The 18,231-nt window shown below is 35.4% G+C and overlaps 1 protein-coding gene across 10 annotated transcripts in view; it reads left to right on the top strand.

Annotated features, from left to right (window-relative positions):
- Positions 1 to 17,818, top strand: part of TXNDC16 (thioredoxin domain containing 16) — a 131,772-nt gene extending 113,954 nt beyond the window's left edge. For all 10 annotated transcript variants that reach the window (XM_070593063.1, XM_070593061.1, XM_070593065.1 and 7 more), the window contains 3 exons: positions 8,490 to 8,650; positions 11,609 to 11,799; positions 16,084 to 17,818. In XM_070593063.1, the coding sequence (XP_070449164.1) occupies positions 8,490 to 8,650; positions 11,609 to 11,799; positions 16,084 to 16,349 (618 nt within the window). In that variant the 3' untranslated portion in view covers positions 16,350 to 17,818. The remainder of the gene's footprint in view (positions 1 to 8,489; positions 8,651 to 11,608; positions 11,800 to 16,083) is intronic.
- Positions 17,819 to 18,231: the final 413 nt, after the last annotated feature.

The following is an 18,231-nucleotide window of genomic DNA, read 5'->3' as shown; positions in this document are numbered from 1 at the left end:
ATCCATGTTGTTGCAAATGGGATGATTCTGTCTTTTTTTTATGGCTGAGTGGTATTCCATTGTATATATAAACCACGTCATCTTTATCCATCCGTCAGTCACTGGGCACTTGGGTTGCTTCCATATCTTGGCTATTGTGAATAAGGCTGCAATGAACATAGGGGTGCATAAGTCCCTTTGTATTGTTGATTTCAAGTTCTTTGGATAAATAGCCAATGGTGGGATAGCTGTGTCATATGGTATTTCTATTTTTAACTTTTTGAGAAATCTCCATACTGTTTTCCACAGTGGCTGCACCAGTTTGCATTCCCACCTTCAGGGTATGAGGGTTCCCTTCTCTCCACACCCTCTCCAACATTTGTTGTTTTTTGTCTTGGTAATTATAGCCATTCTAACAGGTGTAAGGTGATATCTAAGTGTAGTTTTGATTTGCATTTTCCTGATGATTAGTGATATTGAACATCTTTTCATGTGTTTATTGACCATCTGTATATGTTTTTTGGAAAAATGTCTGTTCATATCTTCTGCCTGTTTTTTGATTGTGTTGTTCAGTTATGTGAATTCTTTATATATTATGGAGATGAACTCCTGTTGGATATATGATTTGCACTATTTTCTCCCATTTGGTGGATTGTCTTTTTGTTTTGTTCTTGGTTTCCTTTGTCTCACAGAAGCTCTTTAGTTTGTTGAAGTTCCTCTTGTTTATTTTTTCTTTTGTTTCCCTTGTCCAAGTAGACATGGTATTCAAGAAGATGCTGCTAAGACCGATGTCAAAGAGTGAATTGCCTATATTTTCTTCTAGAAGTTTTATGGTTTCAGATGTTACCCTCAAGTCTTTGATCCACTTTCAGTTGATTTTTGTGTATGGTGAAAGATAATGGTCTACTTTCATTCTTTTGCATGTTGCTGTCCAGTTGTCCCAACACCATTTTTTGAGGAGACGTTTTCTCCATTGTATATTCTTAGCTCCTTTGTTGAAGATTAGCTGTCCATAGATGTGTGGTTTTATTTCTGCGCTTGCAGTTCTCTTCCATTGATCTGTGTGTCTATTTTCGTATCAGTACCATGATGCTTTGATTACTATAGCTTTGTAGTATATTTTGAATTCAGGGATTGTGGGTATCTCCAGCTTTGTTCTTTTTTCTCAGGATTGCTTTAGCTATTTGGGGTCTTTTGTTGCCCCATATGAATTTTAGGATTCTTTGTTCTGTTTCTGTGAAGAATGTCATTGGGATTCTGATTGGGATTGCATTGAATCTGTAGATTGCTTTAGGTAGTATGGACATTTTAACTGTGTTTATTCTTCCAATCTGTGTGCATGATATATTTTTCAATTTTTTTATGTCATCATCGATTTTTTTTCAATAATGTCTTATAGTTTTCATTGTATAGGTCTTTCACCTCCTTTGTTAAATTTATTTATAGATATTTTATTCTTTTTGTTGTGATTGTAAATGGGATTATATTCTTGAGTTCTCTTTCTGTTAGTTTATTAGAATATAGAAATGCAATTGATTTTTCTTAGTTGCTTCTGTATCCTGCAACTTTGCTGTAGTTGTTGATTATTTCTAATAGTTGTCTTATAGGTTATTTGGGGTTTTCTATGTATGAAATCATGTTGTTCACAAATAGGAAGAGTTTCACTTCTTCCTTGCCTTTGGATAGCTTTCGTTTCTTTTTCTTGCATAATTTCTCTGGCCAAAACCTCCAGTACTATGTTGAATAAGAATGGTGAGAGTGGGCATCCTTTTCTTGTTCCTGATCTCAGAGGGATGGCTTTCAGTTTTTCCCCATTGAGTATGATGTTGGCTGTGGGTTTGTTGTATATGGCCTTTATTATGTTGAGGTACTTTCCTTTTATACCCATTTTATTGAGAGTTTTTATCATGAATGGATTTGGGTCTTGACAAATGCTTTCTCTGCGTTTGTTGAGATGATTGTGTGGTTTTTATTCCTCCTTTTGTTATGTGGTGTATCACATTGATTGATTTGCGAATGTTGAACCATCTCTGTGTCCCTGGTGATAAATACCACTTGATCATGATGTATGATCTTTTTAATGTTTTACTGTATTCAGTTTGCCAATATTTTGTTGAGGATTTTTGCATCTATGTTCATCAGTGATTTTGGCCTATAATTTTCCTTCTTTGTATTGTCCTTGTGTGGCTTTGGTATCAGGGTGATGTTGGCCTCATACAACGTGTTAGGAAGTGTTCTGTCTTCCTCAATTTCTAGGAATTGTTTGGGAGAATAGTTACTAAATCTTTGAATGTTTAGTTGACTTCTCCAGAGAAGCTATCTGATCCTGGACTTTTATTTTTTAGGAGGTTTTTGATTACTTTTTCAATCTCTTTACTTGTGATTGATCTATTCAGATTCTTGATTTCTTCTTGATTCAGTTTTGGGAGGTAGTAGGAGTCTAAGAATTTATCCATTTCTTCTAGTTGTCCAATTTGTTGGACTATAGTTTTTCATAATATTCTCTTATAATCTTTTGTAATTCTGTGGTATTCATTATAATTTCTCCTCTTTCATTTCTAATTTTATTTGTTTGAGCCTTCTCTCTTTTTTTCATAGTGAGTTTGGGTACAGATTCGTAAATTTTGTGTATCTTCTCAAATAACCAGCTCTTCATTTCATTGATCCTTTCTACTGTCTTTGTTTCAATTTCATTTATTTCTGCTCTTTTTAATTATTTTTCTCCTGCCAGGTTTGGGCTTTGTTTGTTCTTCTTTTTCTCATTCTGTTTGGTGTAGTTTAAGATTGCTTATTTGAAATTTTTCTTGTTTGTTAAGGTGGGCCTGTATTGCTATGATTTGCCTCTTAGGACTGCTTTTGCTGCATCCCATATGAGTTGGTATGGTGTGTTTTCATTTTCATCTGTCTCCAGATATTTTTTGGTTTCTCCTTTAATTTCTTCAGTGATCCATTTGTAAGTCAGTAGCATGTTGTTTAGTCTCCACATATTTGTCACTTTCACAGCTTTTTTCTTGTAGTTGAGTTTTAGTTTCATAGAATTATGGTCAGAAAAGGTGCTTGATATGATTTCAATCTTCTTATAAATTCATTGAGGTTTGCCTTATTTCCCAACATATGGTCTATACTTGAGAATGTTCTATGCACACTTGAGAAGAATGTGTAGTCTTCTGTTTTTGGTTAGAGTGTTCTATATATATCTATGAAGTCCATCTGATCTAATTTTTCATTTAATTCAGTTATTTCTTGTTGACTTTCTGTCTAGATGATCTGTCCATTGATGTAAGTGGGGTGTTGAAGTCCCCTACTATTATTGCCTTTTGTTAATGTCTCCTTTTAGGTTTGTTAATAGTTGCTTTATATACTTTGGTGCTCCTGTGTTGGGTGCATAGATATTTATAGATGTTATATGTTCTTTGTGGAATGTCCCTTTTATCATTATATACTGCCCCTCATTGTCTCTCTTTACCTGTTTTATCTTGACGTCTACTTTGTCTAATATAAGTATGGCAACACCTACTGTCTCCTGTTTGCCATTAGCTTGGAATATCTTTTTTCGTCCCTTCACTCTGAGCCTGTGTTTGTCTTTGGAGCTGAGATGTGTTTCCTGGAAGCAGCATATTGTTGGGTCTTGTTTTTAAATCCATCCAGCCATTGTGTGACTTTTGATTGGAGAATTCAATCCATTAACATTTAGAGTGATTATTGATATATGAGGGCTAATGCTACCATTTTATCGCTTGTTTTCTGGTTCTTCTGCCTTTACTTTGTTTCTCATCGTATGTATTTTGGACTACCAATTCAGTTAGGTAGTTTTCTATGATGATTTTCTTAGTTATCTCCTCATTTATCCTTTGTGTCTCTGTTCTCATTATTTGTTTAGAGGTTGCCATTAGGTTTGTATAAAAATATCATAGGTGAGAGAGTCCATTCTGACGGCCACTTATTTCATTAGACTAAGCTGATTCCATCTCTTTCCTCTTCCTTTTCTAAGTTATTATTCTCACATTTGTTCCATCTTGTATTATGAGTTTGTGGTTAAAATGATGAGATTATTTTTGGTGTATTACTTCCCTTTATCTTTAATTTTATAATTAAGTGTTTGCTAACCTGTTCTGATAGAGAGCTGTAGTTTTCTGATTTTGCCTGCCTATTTCTCTCCTTGTTCAGGGCTTTGTAGCCCCCCCCCCTCTTTTTTTTTTTCAGGTATGAGGGCCTTCTTGAGCATTTCTTGTGAACGGGGAGGGTCTTGTGTTGATAAACTCCGTTAACTTTTGTTTATCTTGGAAAGTTTTTATTTCTCCATCATATCTGAAGGATATTTTTTCTGGATAGAGTATACTTGGCTGAAAGTTTCTGTCTTTCAGAGTTTTGAATATATCATTCCACTCTCTCCTAGCCTGTAAGATTTCTGCTGAGAAATCTGCTGAAACCCTGATAGGGCTTCCTTTGTAAGTTACTTTCTTCTCCCTTGCTGCCCTTGATATTTTTTCCTTGTCATTGACTTTTGCCAGCTTTACTACTATATGCCTTGTAGAAGGTCTTTTTACATTGCTATAGTTAGGAGATCTACAGGATTCTTTCACCTGTATTTCCAGCCTCTCACCCAGGTTTGGGAAGTTCTCAACTCTTATTTCTGTGAACAAACTTTCTGCTCCATTCTTCTTCTCTTCTCCCTCTGGACTACCTGTAATCCTGTTGTTGCATTTGCTAATTGAGTTGGATATTTCCAAGAGAATTTCTTCATTTCATTTCCTTTTAGTCTTAGTTCTCTCTCCTCCATCTGAAGCATTTCTATATTTCTGTCCTTTAAATTGCTAATTCTGTCGTCCATTGTATCAGCTCTATTGTTTAGGGACTCCCGGTTTTTCTTTATCTCGTCCATTGTGTTTTTCCTCTCAAATATTTCTGATTGGTTCTTCTTTATAGTTTTGATCTCCTTTTGAAATAGTTCCTGATTTCACTGAACTGTCTATCTGTATTTTCTTGTAACTCATTGAGGTTTTTTATGATAGTTATTTTGAATTCTCTGTTATTTAGATTATAAATTTCTGTGCCTTCAGGATTGATTTCTGGTCTGGAGATTTAAGATACTTTTTCATACTGCTTGATGTTGTGGCTTTTTGCCTCTGCATAGTGATAGTATCTGGTCACAGCTTCCGCCTGCCACCACTGAGTGGGAGTCAGGGGCTGTATATTCTGATGCTGCTATGATCTGTGGCTCACTTGCTCCAGCCACTGGCTGCTTTTCTCTCTGTGCGCACTCTGGCTGACTGGCTGAGCTGGAGTGCTGGGCAGGGGGTGGGGCGCTTTCTTTCACGTGCATGATCCCACTGGAGTTCTTAGTCGGCCCTCGCTGTCTTCTCTCCTGGGGTGCTAGCTTGATGAAGATGGCCCCTACAAGCTTAGTTACCTCCCCTACAAGCTTAGTTACCTCTCCTTGGGGCTTTCCTGAACTGAGAGGGAACTTGGAGAATGATGGTGTTCTGGCAGAGGGCTGCCCCATCCCCTTCTCCTCTCAGAGCTGCATGCAGTCCCTGGGTTGCTGCTTTTCGGGAGAGAAGATTCCCGTTACATCCTTCCACTTCCTCTGGGGGGTCCAGCACGTCCACCTTCAGACATATGGCTGTGTGGGTCTCTTACATGTCTGTTGTGTTTTGTGAATGTCCTCTGTTGGTGTATGAATGTCCTTTTCATTGTATCTTAGAAGGGAGAGTCTAAGGGGAGAGCTCACTCTGCCATGATGCTGACGTCACTCCAGGTAAACATTTTTATATGGTATCAAATTTTTCTTTTCTTTTGTGAGGAAGATTGGCCCTGAGCTAACATCTGTTGCCAGTCTTCATGTGTTTGCTTGAGGGAGACTGTTGCTGAGCTAACATCTGTGCCAATCTTCCTCCATTTTATATGGGATGCTGCCACAGTGTGGCTTGATGAGCAGTGCCAGGTCCACACCTGGGAGCTGAACCCATGAACCCTGGGCCACCAAAGCGGAGTGCACAAACTTAATCATTACGCCACGGCCAGCCTCTCAAATTTTTATTTTAATGAACCTCATGACACATAGCCCAGGTAAATAATGTCCAAATCTGAAATATATGATAATTAACTACATAAGCAATGATATATCCAAGGTTGTCACACTTAGAACTGTTAGTTAGGAAATATCTTTAGCACTTTTCACCGATACATTGAATTCCCTTTTTTATGCTTTTGTTATGGATAGGAATACCAGAACCCACACAATTATAGACTCTTATATACTCAGATAGTAGAAGTCACCTTTCAATTACTATGTTTGAGGACCTTTTCTGTTTTTCCTTAGCCTCTCAGCAATCAAAACTGTTAACTATGCCATTCTGTCAAAAGTTCTCTCTTCCTCTAACGTTTGTAATTCTTTCCTCTCCAGATACTCCTTTAAGCCTCTGGCCACTATAATTACATCTTCAACCCTTTTTTCTCCTTTTGCTATGTCCTTTCTTTGGGAAATTTTATCCATACCCAGAACTTCTACCATCATTATACCAGCTGATGATGACTAAATCTGTGTTTATGATCTCAACTTTCCTTCTAAAGTTACAGAACTCTTGGTCTTTCTTTCCTGACAGACATAGGAAAAAGCAATGCCTGTCACAGGTCTGTCTTTCTGCAAATTCATATTCCAGTTAGTCATCTAGAACAGACCTAGCCATGTCACTCATTTGATACAAAACCTTCTCAGTGTTGCTGCAATGCCAAAGAACCTATCAAGTCATTTTCGCATCTGTTCTTACAGCCACATTTGTGTCTTGTGTGCCTAAGTCTGGCATACTTCGCTCTCATTGTTCCTAGATACTATGTTTGCTTTAACACCTCTCTGCCTGTCATCGTGATGCTCCCTATATCTGGAACCCCTACTCTAGCACACACACATCAAGATCTTATTCCTTATCCATGGCTCAGATCAAGTATCACTTCCTAAAATCATCTTTGAGTTTCCCTACCTTTTTTGTTATCTTAATTTGAACCAATAGTTTTCTTTATTGTCACACATTAATTTTTTTCTTGGATCACGGCAGTTGTATAACTTTCTCCTCCTCTAAAGTATGAATTCCTTGAGGGCAGGGAAAGTATCTTATCTCTTTTGGATTCAGTACTCAGCATAACATCTTGAACTTCGTGGTTCTCAATAAATGTTTGAATTGAGGAGTGATGGCTCCATCTCACCTATGTTTTGATTCTGTTCCGAGTGAGGAAATCTGCTGGCTTGATAAGATCTGTCAGTTTTAACAAGGGGATATTACCTTGGTAGAAAATTAAAGAGGATAATTAACACAAGAAGACAACATAGGGGAATTTGGAGAAGAAGTGATCTAAGAATTAAGTCGTGAAAAAGGAAGGTGCAAGAAGAGGATTTTAAATGTGAAAGAGAAAAAATTTGAAGAAAAATGAGAATTGGCAGAGGAAAAGTGGCTTTGAGAACTAGATAGGGAAAAGTATATGCCAGAGTTCGGTGTTTGAGGATGAACCAGTACTGTGTCCAGAGGTGGTTGGCACCATGAAGAAAATAAAATTGTTCCTTTGGATTTCTGGTGTGATATGAGGTCATGGGGAGCTGGAGAGCAGGATGCTGGGGGCTAGTTTCAACTCTTCCTCCTGGCTAGCTGTGTGACTGCAGCAGGTCAGCTTCTCTTTGTTGGTTTCCTCATCTGTCAGCTGGGGATCATTTATCTGATGTAGGGTGATTTGATCTACATCACAGGTATATCCATAAGATGAAATAATAGTTGTGAAACTAAAACGAAAAATGGTAGAAGGCTTTGATATTCTAAGTCATTGCTATTTTCAATCCTAAATATATTAATATTGTTTGTTTCTCTTTCCAATTTTTGTTAACAACAGCCTAGACAAATTGTCTTATACAAATATATAATTAATAAAAAGAGTAAAAGGGTTAGGTTTCTTATTTCATATTAAATTCTTTCTTTGTTATTTTAAACTGAAAAGAAATAGACTTTAAAAAATTTATTTTAGATTTTTTTATTATTTTAATTATGGTAAAAATCCATAATACTGAAACAAAGTAAGGTTTTATTAATTTTTAAGTAATCATAGACATTAAAAGATTATATTTTTAAAACAGCTTATATTTTTTTCAAAAATTTTATGTTAGAGAAAACATATAACAAGAGTTTTGTTTGTCATATGGGTGTCAGCTAGTCTGGTCCAGATTTCGGCATAGGAAATTATTAGAAGTGTCTCATCCTTGTAAAACAGGGAGCTCCTTTGAGTTAATTTATTTTTGAATTCTATTAGTGGTTTTATTTTGAAAACAAGTAACTCATTATTAAGTTAAAGTAGACTTAAATAAAAGACTCAAGATCCATAGTTATTAGTGAGTATAGCAAAATCTCTGCTTAAGTGAAAATATGTTTAAATTACATTTTACAAACTAAAATTTCATGAGTGATTTGAATGTTATTTTCTATTTTATGCATCGTTATTCCTCATGGGCTGTTTTTTTTTTTAAACAGCCAGAAATCACTGTGGAAAATCTTCCCACTTATTTAAGACTTCAGAAACCATTGCTTATTTTATTCAGTGATGGCAGCATAATTCCTCAGTATAAAAAAGCAATATTGACGCTGGTAAAAGAGAAACACCTGGATTCACTCACCCCTTGCTGGTTAAATTTGTAAGTATATTTTTATTTTTTAATGTGCAAAAGGTAAAGAAAGTATAATTGTTATTACATTTTCATTAGGAAATGAATCTCTCTAATTCTACCTTTGGAGTTAATATTATGGGACCAGTGTTTATGTTATCATGGTATTTTAGTAACTAAACTCCCTCAGATGGTATGAGATTGACCTTGTTTTAGATTGAATTCTGTTCTACAATGCATTTTTTTTGCTGTTATTTTTTTTTTGCTGTTATTTGTTTTTTGAAGTATAATTGACAAATAAAGCTATAAGATATTTAAAGTGTACATTGTGATGATTTGATGTCTGTTCTGTGAAAAGATCCCTTCATCTAGTTAATTAACATATCCATCACCTCATATATATATATATGTATACATACATATACATATGCAGATATATATAAATACGTATACACATACATAAATTTTTTGAGGAGGGTGAGAACATTTAAGTTCTACTCTCTTTGCAATACAGTGTTATTAAACTGTAGTCACCAGACTTAACATTAGATCCTCAGACCTTATTCATCTTATAGATGAAAGTTTGTACCCTTTTACCAACCTCTCCCTATTTCTCCCACCCCTCAGTCCCTGGCAACCACTTTTCTGCTCTCTGTGTCTATGAGTTTGACTTTTTTTTTAGATTCCACATATACGTGATAGCATGTAGTATTTTTCTCTGTCTGGCTTATTTCACTTAGCATAATGCCTTTAAGCTCCATCCATATTGTAGCAAATGGCAGGATTTTGTTCTTTCTCATGGCTGAGTAATAGTCCATATATATATTTACCACATCTTCATCTCTTCATCCATTGACAGACACTTAGGTTGTTTCCATGTCTTGGCTCTTGTAAATAATGCTGCAGTGAACGTAGGGGTACAGATATCTCTTCAGTATCCTGTTTTCATTTCTTTTAGATACATCCTCAGAAGTGGGATAGCTGCGTCATGTGGTAGTCTATGTTTTATTTTCTGAGGAACCTCCATACTGTTTTCCATAGGGTTGCACCAATTTGCATTCCCACTGACAGTGCACAAGGGTTCTCTTTTCTCCACATTCACATCAACACTTATCTCTTGTCTTTTTGATAATAGCCATCTAACAGGTGTGAGATGATATGGTGGTTTTGATTTGCATTTCCCTGATGATTAGTAATTTTGAGCATCTTTTCACATACCTTTTGGCAATTTTTTTGTCTTCTTTGCAAAATGTCTATTTAGTTCCTCTGCCCTTTTTTTGTTTGGAGGAAGATTAGCCCTGAGCTAACATCTGCCACCAATCCTTTTTGCTGAGGAAGACTGGCCCTGAAGTAACATCTGTGCACATCTTCCTCTATTTTATATGTGCGACGCCTGCCACAGCTTGGCTTGACAAGCGGTGCATAGGTCTGCACCTGGGATCTGAACCAGTGAACCCCAGGCTGCTGAAGCGGAGTGCACGAACTCAACCACTACCCCACTGGGCCGACCCTGCCCATTTTTTAATTGGTTTTTTTTAAACTATTGAGTTATGTGAGTTTTTTAGTTATGTTGGATATTAACCCTTTATTAAATAACTTGCAAATATTTTCTCCTATTCTGTCCATTGCCTTTTCATTTTGTTGATGGTTTCTGTTGCTGTGCAGAAGCTTTTTAGTTTGATGTAGTCCCATTTGTTTATTTTTGCTTTTGTTGCTTTTGGTGTCATACAGTACCTTTTTAAAAGTAATGATTTTTCTGATTTTAAAAGTGATGTTCATTGAGGAAAACTTGACAAATACAGAAAAATAAACATTGTGATATTTTGATATTTTTATTCAGTTCTTTTTCCTATAATTCTGTAGTTTTAAAATGTTAAGTTTTCAGTGCATTCACCAAGAATATTTCCTGGTATGTTTAGATGTATGGCTTGTGTTACATTTAATATCTGTGAACACAGTTCACGTATATACACAGTATCCATTGTTCAGATTCGCCAGATGAAAGACATTTTATTTTTAACTCATTTGAAAAAAGTACAAGAATGAACCAGTGTATGTTTTTGTTGTGAAGAGTTCACTAACAGTACAACCCACTGCTTGAGAAAAAGTTTTCCCAAGGTAATTATCTTTGTAGGCATCTTGGAGTAAAATAGTATTTTCCATAATGTGGCATGTGCTGTATTAGGAAAACTAGGTATGTTAAACATATAGTTTCCTTGGATGAACATAATTTTTTAAAATCTTTTTAATTTGAAATTAATCCTTTCTTTTTTCCTGAGGAAAGACACAATTCTGTTCAGAAAAGAAGTGTTTATTATAAGTATCTTGTTATTTTATAGTTTGTAACCATTTAATTTCTTTTTTTTTTTTGAGGAAGATTACCCCAGAGCTATTAGTAGCCACCAACCCTCCTCTTTTTTTTGCTGAGGAAAATTGGCCCTGAGCTAAAATCTGTGCCCATCTTCGTCTCTCTTTTTTTTTTCTTATATGTGGGATGCCACAAACCACAGCATGGCTTGGTAAGCGCTGTGTAGCCCTGCACCTGGGATCCAAACCAGTGAACCCTCCTGGGCCGCTGAAGCAGAGCATGTGAACTTAACTGCTGTGCCACTGGGGTGGCCCTTGTAACCATTTAATTTTTGAGCTGACATGTGATCAGATACTTGGCTAAACTTTGGAAGGAACTAATTGATTCTATTAAGCTGAAATTCGCAAGCCTTTGTACTATACCTGTTTTTCATTAAAACTCTCACTGGCTGCTTTTTTTCCTCCTAAGAGAAACACAGTGCCCCATGTTAAAAGAAGAAACTTTTTAATACTCTGATTACTGGTAACTTAGTTATATACTTCTTGGTTTTTAGGACATCTCTTCATAAAATAAACTTATTGGTGTGATACTGTATTTAAAGGTTAATGTTCTACAAACTGTTGTTTTCATTATTTTGTTATAGAAGAAATATTAACATGTTCAATTGCTCCCTTTCATAGAAAGAATACCCCTGTGGGGAGAGGAATCTTGCAGGCGTATTTTGATACTCTGCCTCCCCTACCTCTTCTTGTTGTGGTGAATTTGCACTCAGGCGGCCAGGTGTTCGCATTTCCGTCAGACCAGGCCATAAGTGAGCAGAACCTTTTATTGTGGCTTAAGAAATTGGAAGCAGGACTAGAAAGTCATATCAGTAAGTTTTCTGTTTTAACACACTGTTCTGTATTTTGCCTCATAGATTTTAAAACTTGAAGTATAGCTAATGAAAGCTAGAATGAGTTGAATTGTAATGTTTATAAATAACCCCAATATTAATAAGCTGATAGCGTTGTACATGGGACAACTCCTATCTCATAGGTATCATTACCCACAGAAAATAGGTACACTGTATTGAATTTGGTAATAATAGCTCACATTTATTGAATGCTTCCTAGGTGTCTAGCACAATGCTGAGTGATTCACGTGCATTATCTCATGTAATTCTTACTAGAGTCATGTGAAATATTATTACCTGTAGAAGAGTTAAGTAACTAGTTCAAAGTTGTATAACTAACCAGTAAGTGAGGAAGCTTTGGATTCTAACCTACATCTCTTCAACTCCAGAGCCAGAAATTTGAACCACAAGAAAATAGATCTTGGCCCAGAATTTATGATGCTGGTTTATGACGTGCCATAGCCTCAACTTTTCTAAAACATATGTGAATTTATACTTGTGTTATAGATGTATATGCTAATTTAAATACAGTTGTGCCAACAGTAGGCCTGTTGCTCTAAATAAATTAACATGTAATAATCCAGGTCGTTGGTATATCAAGGAAATAGTGTGAAATTTGATGTAATAAAAAGTCTCCTAAGGTACTATCCAAGGATTTTGTTATTGGATCCAGATGAACTATATTATAATAATATTTTGATACTATTCCATGGCAGAGTCCTGAAATAAGGGTGTGTGTGTGTATATATGAATATACATGTATACAAATACACACACATGATTGTGGTGGACAAACTCCAATTCAGTGTTATATTGTCTCGGAGCCAGCATGCATAGGATGAATCTACCATTATGTGTATTTGTGTGTATTTAATCAGACACTTGACTTTATTTTGTGTCAATCATTGCAGCACACCTGTTCTTCCCAGGTGCTCTGCTTCATTTCTATTAAGTTAGGCAATTTTAACTAAATTATTGTGTTTAAGTAGGCTATAGGTAGTAATTTTATATTGAAACATAATGCATATGCCATAAAATTCACCCTTTTAAAGTGTACAATGCAGGGGTTTTTAGTATATTCACAAGGCTGTGCAACCATTACCACTATTGAATTCTAGAACATTTTCATCACCCCACAAAGAAACCCCATGCCCATTAGCAGTCACTCCCATTTTCCCCTCCCTCCATCCTCTGGCAACCACTAATTTACTTTCTGTCTTTATGGATTTGCCTAATCTGGATCTTTCATATAAATGGAATCATATCGCATGTGGCCTTTTTGTCTGGCTTCTTTGTCTTAGCATAGGTTTCAAGGATCATTCAGTAGTTCATTCCTTTTTATGAATGAATAATATTCTATTGTGTGGATATACCACATTTTGTTGCTCCATCAGTTGATGGACATTTGAGTTGTCTCTACTTTTTGCTTATTATGAATAATGCTGCTCTGAACATTCCTGTACATAGTTTTGCATCTGTCAGATATACAGATGCCTTATGCTAGCATCACACTGTCTTGAATACTGCAACTTTGTAGTAGATTGTAAATTGGGAAATTTGATTCCTCCAACTTTGTTCTTCATTTCCAAGATTATTTTGGCTATTCTGGGTCCTTTTAGGTGGTACTTTTGAGTCGTAATTTTCTGAGATAATTTGTTAGTTTTAATATTTTCCTAGGAAATGTGAAAAATTACTTAAATTGACTATTTGTTTAAGTCATAATCTGGAAGGAGCCCTTTCTGTGATTATCACTCGTCTCCGAGTGATAGCCACATGGTATAGGGGTCCTTTCAGTTGTAACTCTTGAACTCTTCTGATATTCTGTGTTCACTTCTCTGTCTGCATTGCTATTTTATAGAATTAAATGAGTGTTGTCATTATGCAGCTGCTGTGACACAGACGCCCCATGGACTCTGACTAAGTCAGATAGGTTTATATCTAGTTAGGGCCAGAGTACCTCTCAAACTGAATTGCTTTAAGACAGGTGGTGATGTTCAAAGACACAGAAACCTGAACTTATGACCCCACCTCCTTGATTGCTAACTGTGGCTCTAGGCAAGTCTTTCTTTGTTTCTTCCTCTATAACTATAAAATGAGATTAATGGTTCCTACTCTGACTACATAGTTATTTTAAAAATCAAATAAAATTATGTACACAAAGGCACTCTGTAAAGTGTAAAATCTCTGAAGTATTATCATTGTTCATGTAATGATCCTTTCCTCCAAGAAGCATCCTTAGGGGCTTTGATTCTTCAACTCAAACCATTACCAAGAGGAAAGAATCAGAATTCTTCTGAGTTTCCTGAGAGGCTGGTATATCTTCCACTGTAATTTTGTTAATGAATGCCTTTGCCAATTCTTTGAGGCAGTGCTTTTCTGTACTGGATCCCGTCTTCTGTGCTGGCTGGACCTGCTCTCACACTCTTTGGGAGATGGATCTGAGACGGGGGTGTGGCAGCAACTCTTGAAATAGCCTGAATGTGTAACACAGTGCCACAGGTGTCTGCCTCACCTTGCTTGCTACACATCTTAATTTCTATGAAATTGTGACCACTGGCTCTTCTTATTTGAGATTTGCGCTTAACTTTGGTCAACTTCCGTGACTTTTCTAGGCCTTGGTTTTCTCATCTATAAAATTGGGATAATAATTGTACTTATCTCAAGATTAAATGGATAATGCCTGGTGTATAGTAAAGGCTTAATAAATGTTAGCTATTATTATTATCATTACTAATTTGATAATAATGTATTTATTACCCATGCATGATGAGAGTACAGTTTTATTTGCAATTGAAAACTTTCAGACCTTTGTAGAGTTCCCTCAGCAAATAATAAGCAGAATTGTGATGGCCAGTTTCAGGCATTTTGTCATCATCTCAGACCACTAGGCTGCAGTGTTTACTTTAAAAAATAAACATTGCTAAATATATGCTATGCTTTGAATTGGACTTTTATTAAAGATTCTTTTAATATCTTTAATAAAGATACTTTATCTGAATATTGCAGACTACAAACAGTTATTCTAACCTCCTACCTATTTGTTATATTCAAGAGAAAATAATCTATTCGTTTGTCACTTTTGAATCTGCTAACCTGGCAACAGTAATTTGAAACATCAATTACAAGGGTAGCCTGAATTAATACCCTGCGGATGTTCCATGTACTAGGATTTCATATAACTGAGTCTGAGTAAAGAAATTACATACCAATAAGAGTATGGATATACTATTTATGCAGATTTTTGCTTGAGCTTTAATTCACTCTAGGAAATTAGAATTTATATGAATTTCCTAAACTTTTAAAGATATTTATTTGATTTATGAGAGATGCTTAAGTTTGTATTTTATGAATATTTATTTTTTCACTTAACAGTGTAGAGATTCTTTTACTGGAATTTACTTTTAAAAGATTTACTTTGTACATTTACTTATATAGTTTATTTCTCAAAATAGTATTTTAAATGGGCAACTAAATTCTAAAATTGTTTTGTAAAATCTGTCTACTAAGTGGAGAAAAGTTAGCTAATTTCTCTCATGTATGTTATCAGCTTAAATCAGCTTTCCTCTTCAAGCAATCAGTGTTTTAAAATAACGTTAAGATTTACTACTGTGGAGCCCGTCTGAGAAGTCATCTAATCGCTGTCTGTTTATAGTACAGGCGATTCCATAGCAGTTTTTAATTATTCCTTGTCTACAATTATTTTTATAAAATGAGCTTCTTTTCATAAAGTATATGCAAAGGATGTTAAGCAAAAGCTTCAAAAACAAAAATGCTTTAAAGTGTAAGGAAATACTTGTCTAAATGATAAAATAAATTGTACATTCAAAAAAATTTTTTGGAGTTATTCATAGGAAATAGTTCTAGTTCTTCGGGATAAAGGCTGGCAGGGAGGGACGCCACAGGCTTCTTTCTGTCTGTGTGTGATCTCATTGCACATATGGCTATTTTTTAAAACCTCAAGAAGGGTTAACCAGCAGTGAGATTATCGACCTTTTGGGTTTTTTTCTCCTATTAATGCTAACCTTTATTTAGAATATAATAGCCTGCAAATGTAATATAAAAAATGAAAATGACTAGTATGATAAATGTATCAAGTTCCTTGGACAATGACAATAAAAATAATCTAGTTTTGCTTAGATAAGTAAAACTGATAAAGCCTTCACTCTTACAAATATGTTTTTCAAAACAAAACATTTTCTAGTATATTTGTGTGATGATTTTATATCTGTTCATCTTTAACCATTGATCATATCTTCCTTTCAGCAATTTTACCTGCTCAGGAATGGAAACCTCCTCTTCCTGCTTATGATTTTCTAAGTATGATGGAAGCTGCAGCATCTCGACATTCCGCTAGGAAAGGTCCTGAGTATATGAAAGAAACTGGTGTGCAGGAGAGTGATGAAGAACAGCATGAAGATAAATCAGCAATTAGAAAAGAACTGACTGAAACATTGAGAATAAAGCATTGGAATAGAAGCAATTGGTTTAAAGAAGCAGAAAAATCATCTAGGCATGATAAAGAGTTATGATGCTCAAAGTGAGTTGATGTCATAGGGCTCTGGCGAGCTTTCCAGAGTTTTTTGGCTTTTTGATAGACTTAAGAATTTATTTCATTAAAAAATAATACTAAGTCATTTCGAGTTTCTAGAGCAGTGCCATCCACCAGAAATAGAATGTGAGCCATATATGTAATTTAGAATTTTCTAGTAGCCATGTTAAAAAAGTAAAAATGAGCAGGTGAAATCAATTTTAATAACATATTTCAGCCAGTAAGTATAACCAAAATAGTTCAGTTAACATAAAAATTATGGGATATTTTACATCCTTTTTTAATATCAAGTCTTCAAAATCCAGTGCATATTTATACTTCATATCTCACTTTGGAGTAACTACATGTGGCTAGTGACTACTACAGTGGTTGGACAGCTCAGCTTTAGACAAAAACTGGTATATTAATTTATACAAAAAACTGGTAATTTAACTTAGTTCTAGTCATGATATATTTTGAACTAAAATATAGATGTAACTGGTTTAATCACAGCTGACTCACAGTGGAATCATACAGCTGGCAGTTGTATTTGCTTTGTTGTAGTCGTGATGTTTCTTAACCAGGGAGCAATTTTGCCCCCCAGGGAACTTTTGGCAAGGTCAAGAGACATTTTTGATTAGGGATGCTACTGGCGTCTAGTGTGTCGAAGCCAGGGATGCTGCTAAACACCCTACAGTGCATTGGACAGCCTCCCACAGCAGAGAATCGTCCTGCCCAAAGGTCCACAGTGCCGACACGCTATGGGTTTGAGGAACCCTGTGTTAAACTAACATGTGGCAGAGTGGGCTCCCTGAATTTTCCAGTTCTGCTCAGTTATGTTTGAAAAAAACTTGAATATTAAAGATAAATATTAGGTAGTCTTATTGTGATTATTGTCTGGGCACAACCTTATCTGTTCTTACAAATTCTTTTTATAATATTTTCAAAAAGTAATGAGATAACCCTAAAAGAGTGATATGTATATATCACAATATATATTATATATTATATAATAGAATGTATAATGATTCTCTGATGTATACTATATAATTCTCACATATGAATATATAAAAGAATTTAAAACCTACTCTTATTTCTACAAGTTATATTGCTAAATTTCAGATTGAACAGGAATTAAACATTTTGCGGTTCTCACATATTTCATTGTAACATAGATCATCTGCTACTCTCAAAACCCCCTCCTTGATTTTTTTCCTGTAGCATGTAATTTGTGTTATTTGAGTTCATTCTCATTTGTTCTTATTTCTAACATGGGAGATAAGAGAGTAAACTTTAAAGACAGTTTGTAGTAGTAAAACATCATCAGCCTAACCATTAGAAAATGCTAATCAACTACAAGCACATAGAAACGTGAAATTGATTAGTCATTGTACCATAGCCAGCAATTTTGACTGTTATTAATACATGTTCTTTTAATAATTTTAAATAAAGTATCTGGATTTCAGGCTACCTTCGAGAGCTCCCTGTGGCTTCTGTCATGCCGTCTATTAGAGAACTTACCCTACATCAGTGGGGTTCTTTTGGTTGTAAGCAACAGAAATTCAGCTTTGGTTAACTCAAGCAAAATGGGAATATTGGGTAATTGACAGAGTGAGAAGCAAAATTAAGCCATGCTTTGAAAAGATAGGAACAAAGGATGTTCTGGGGTCGATGTAGCAGGAACTAACAGCTCAGTGATGAACCCGTTCTGTTTTTCTATCTTTTGTGACTCAGGGAGTCCTGGGAGAGTTGATTAGGGGAAGAGTGTGCACTTTTAATGGGCAGCCTTAACCAGCCTGCTACAGTACAGAAGAGAGAAATCTCACAAAATAAATCTAGGTTCAACTTACCAGAAAAATGAGAGTGACGATGGAGAGGAAAAA

Source organism: Equus przewalskii, chromosome 25 (genome assembly GCF_037783145.1).
Source record: "Equus przewalskii isolate Varuska chromosome 25, EquPr2, whole genome shotgun sequence".
NCBI classification, from domain to species: domain Eukaryota; kingdom Metazoa; phylum Chordata; class Mammalia; order Perissodactyla; family Equidae; genus Equus; species Equus przewalskii.
This window is presented reverse-complemented; position numbering and strand designations above follow the sequence as displayed.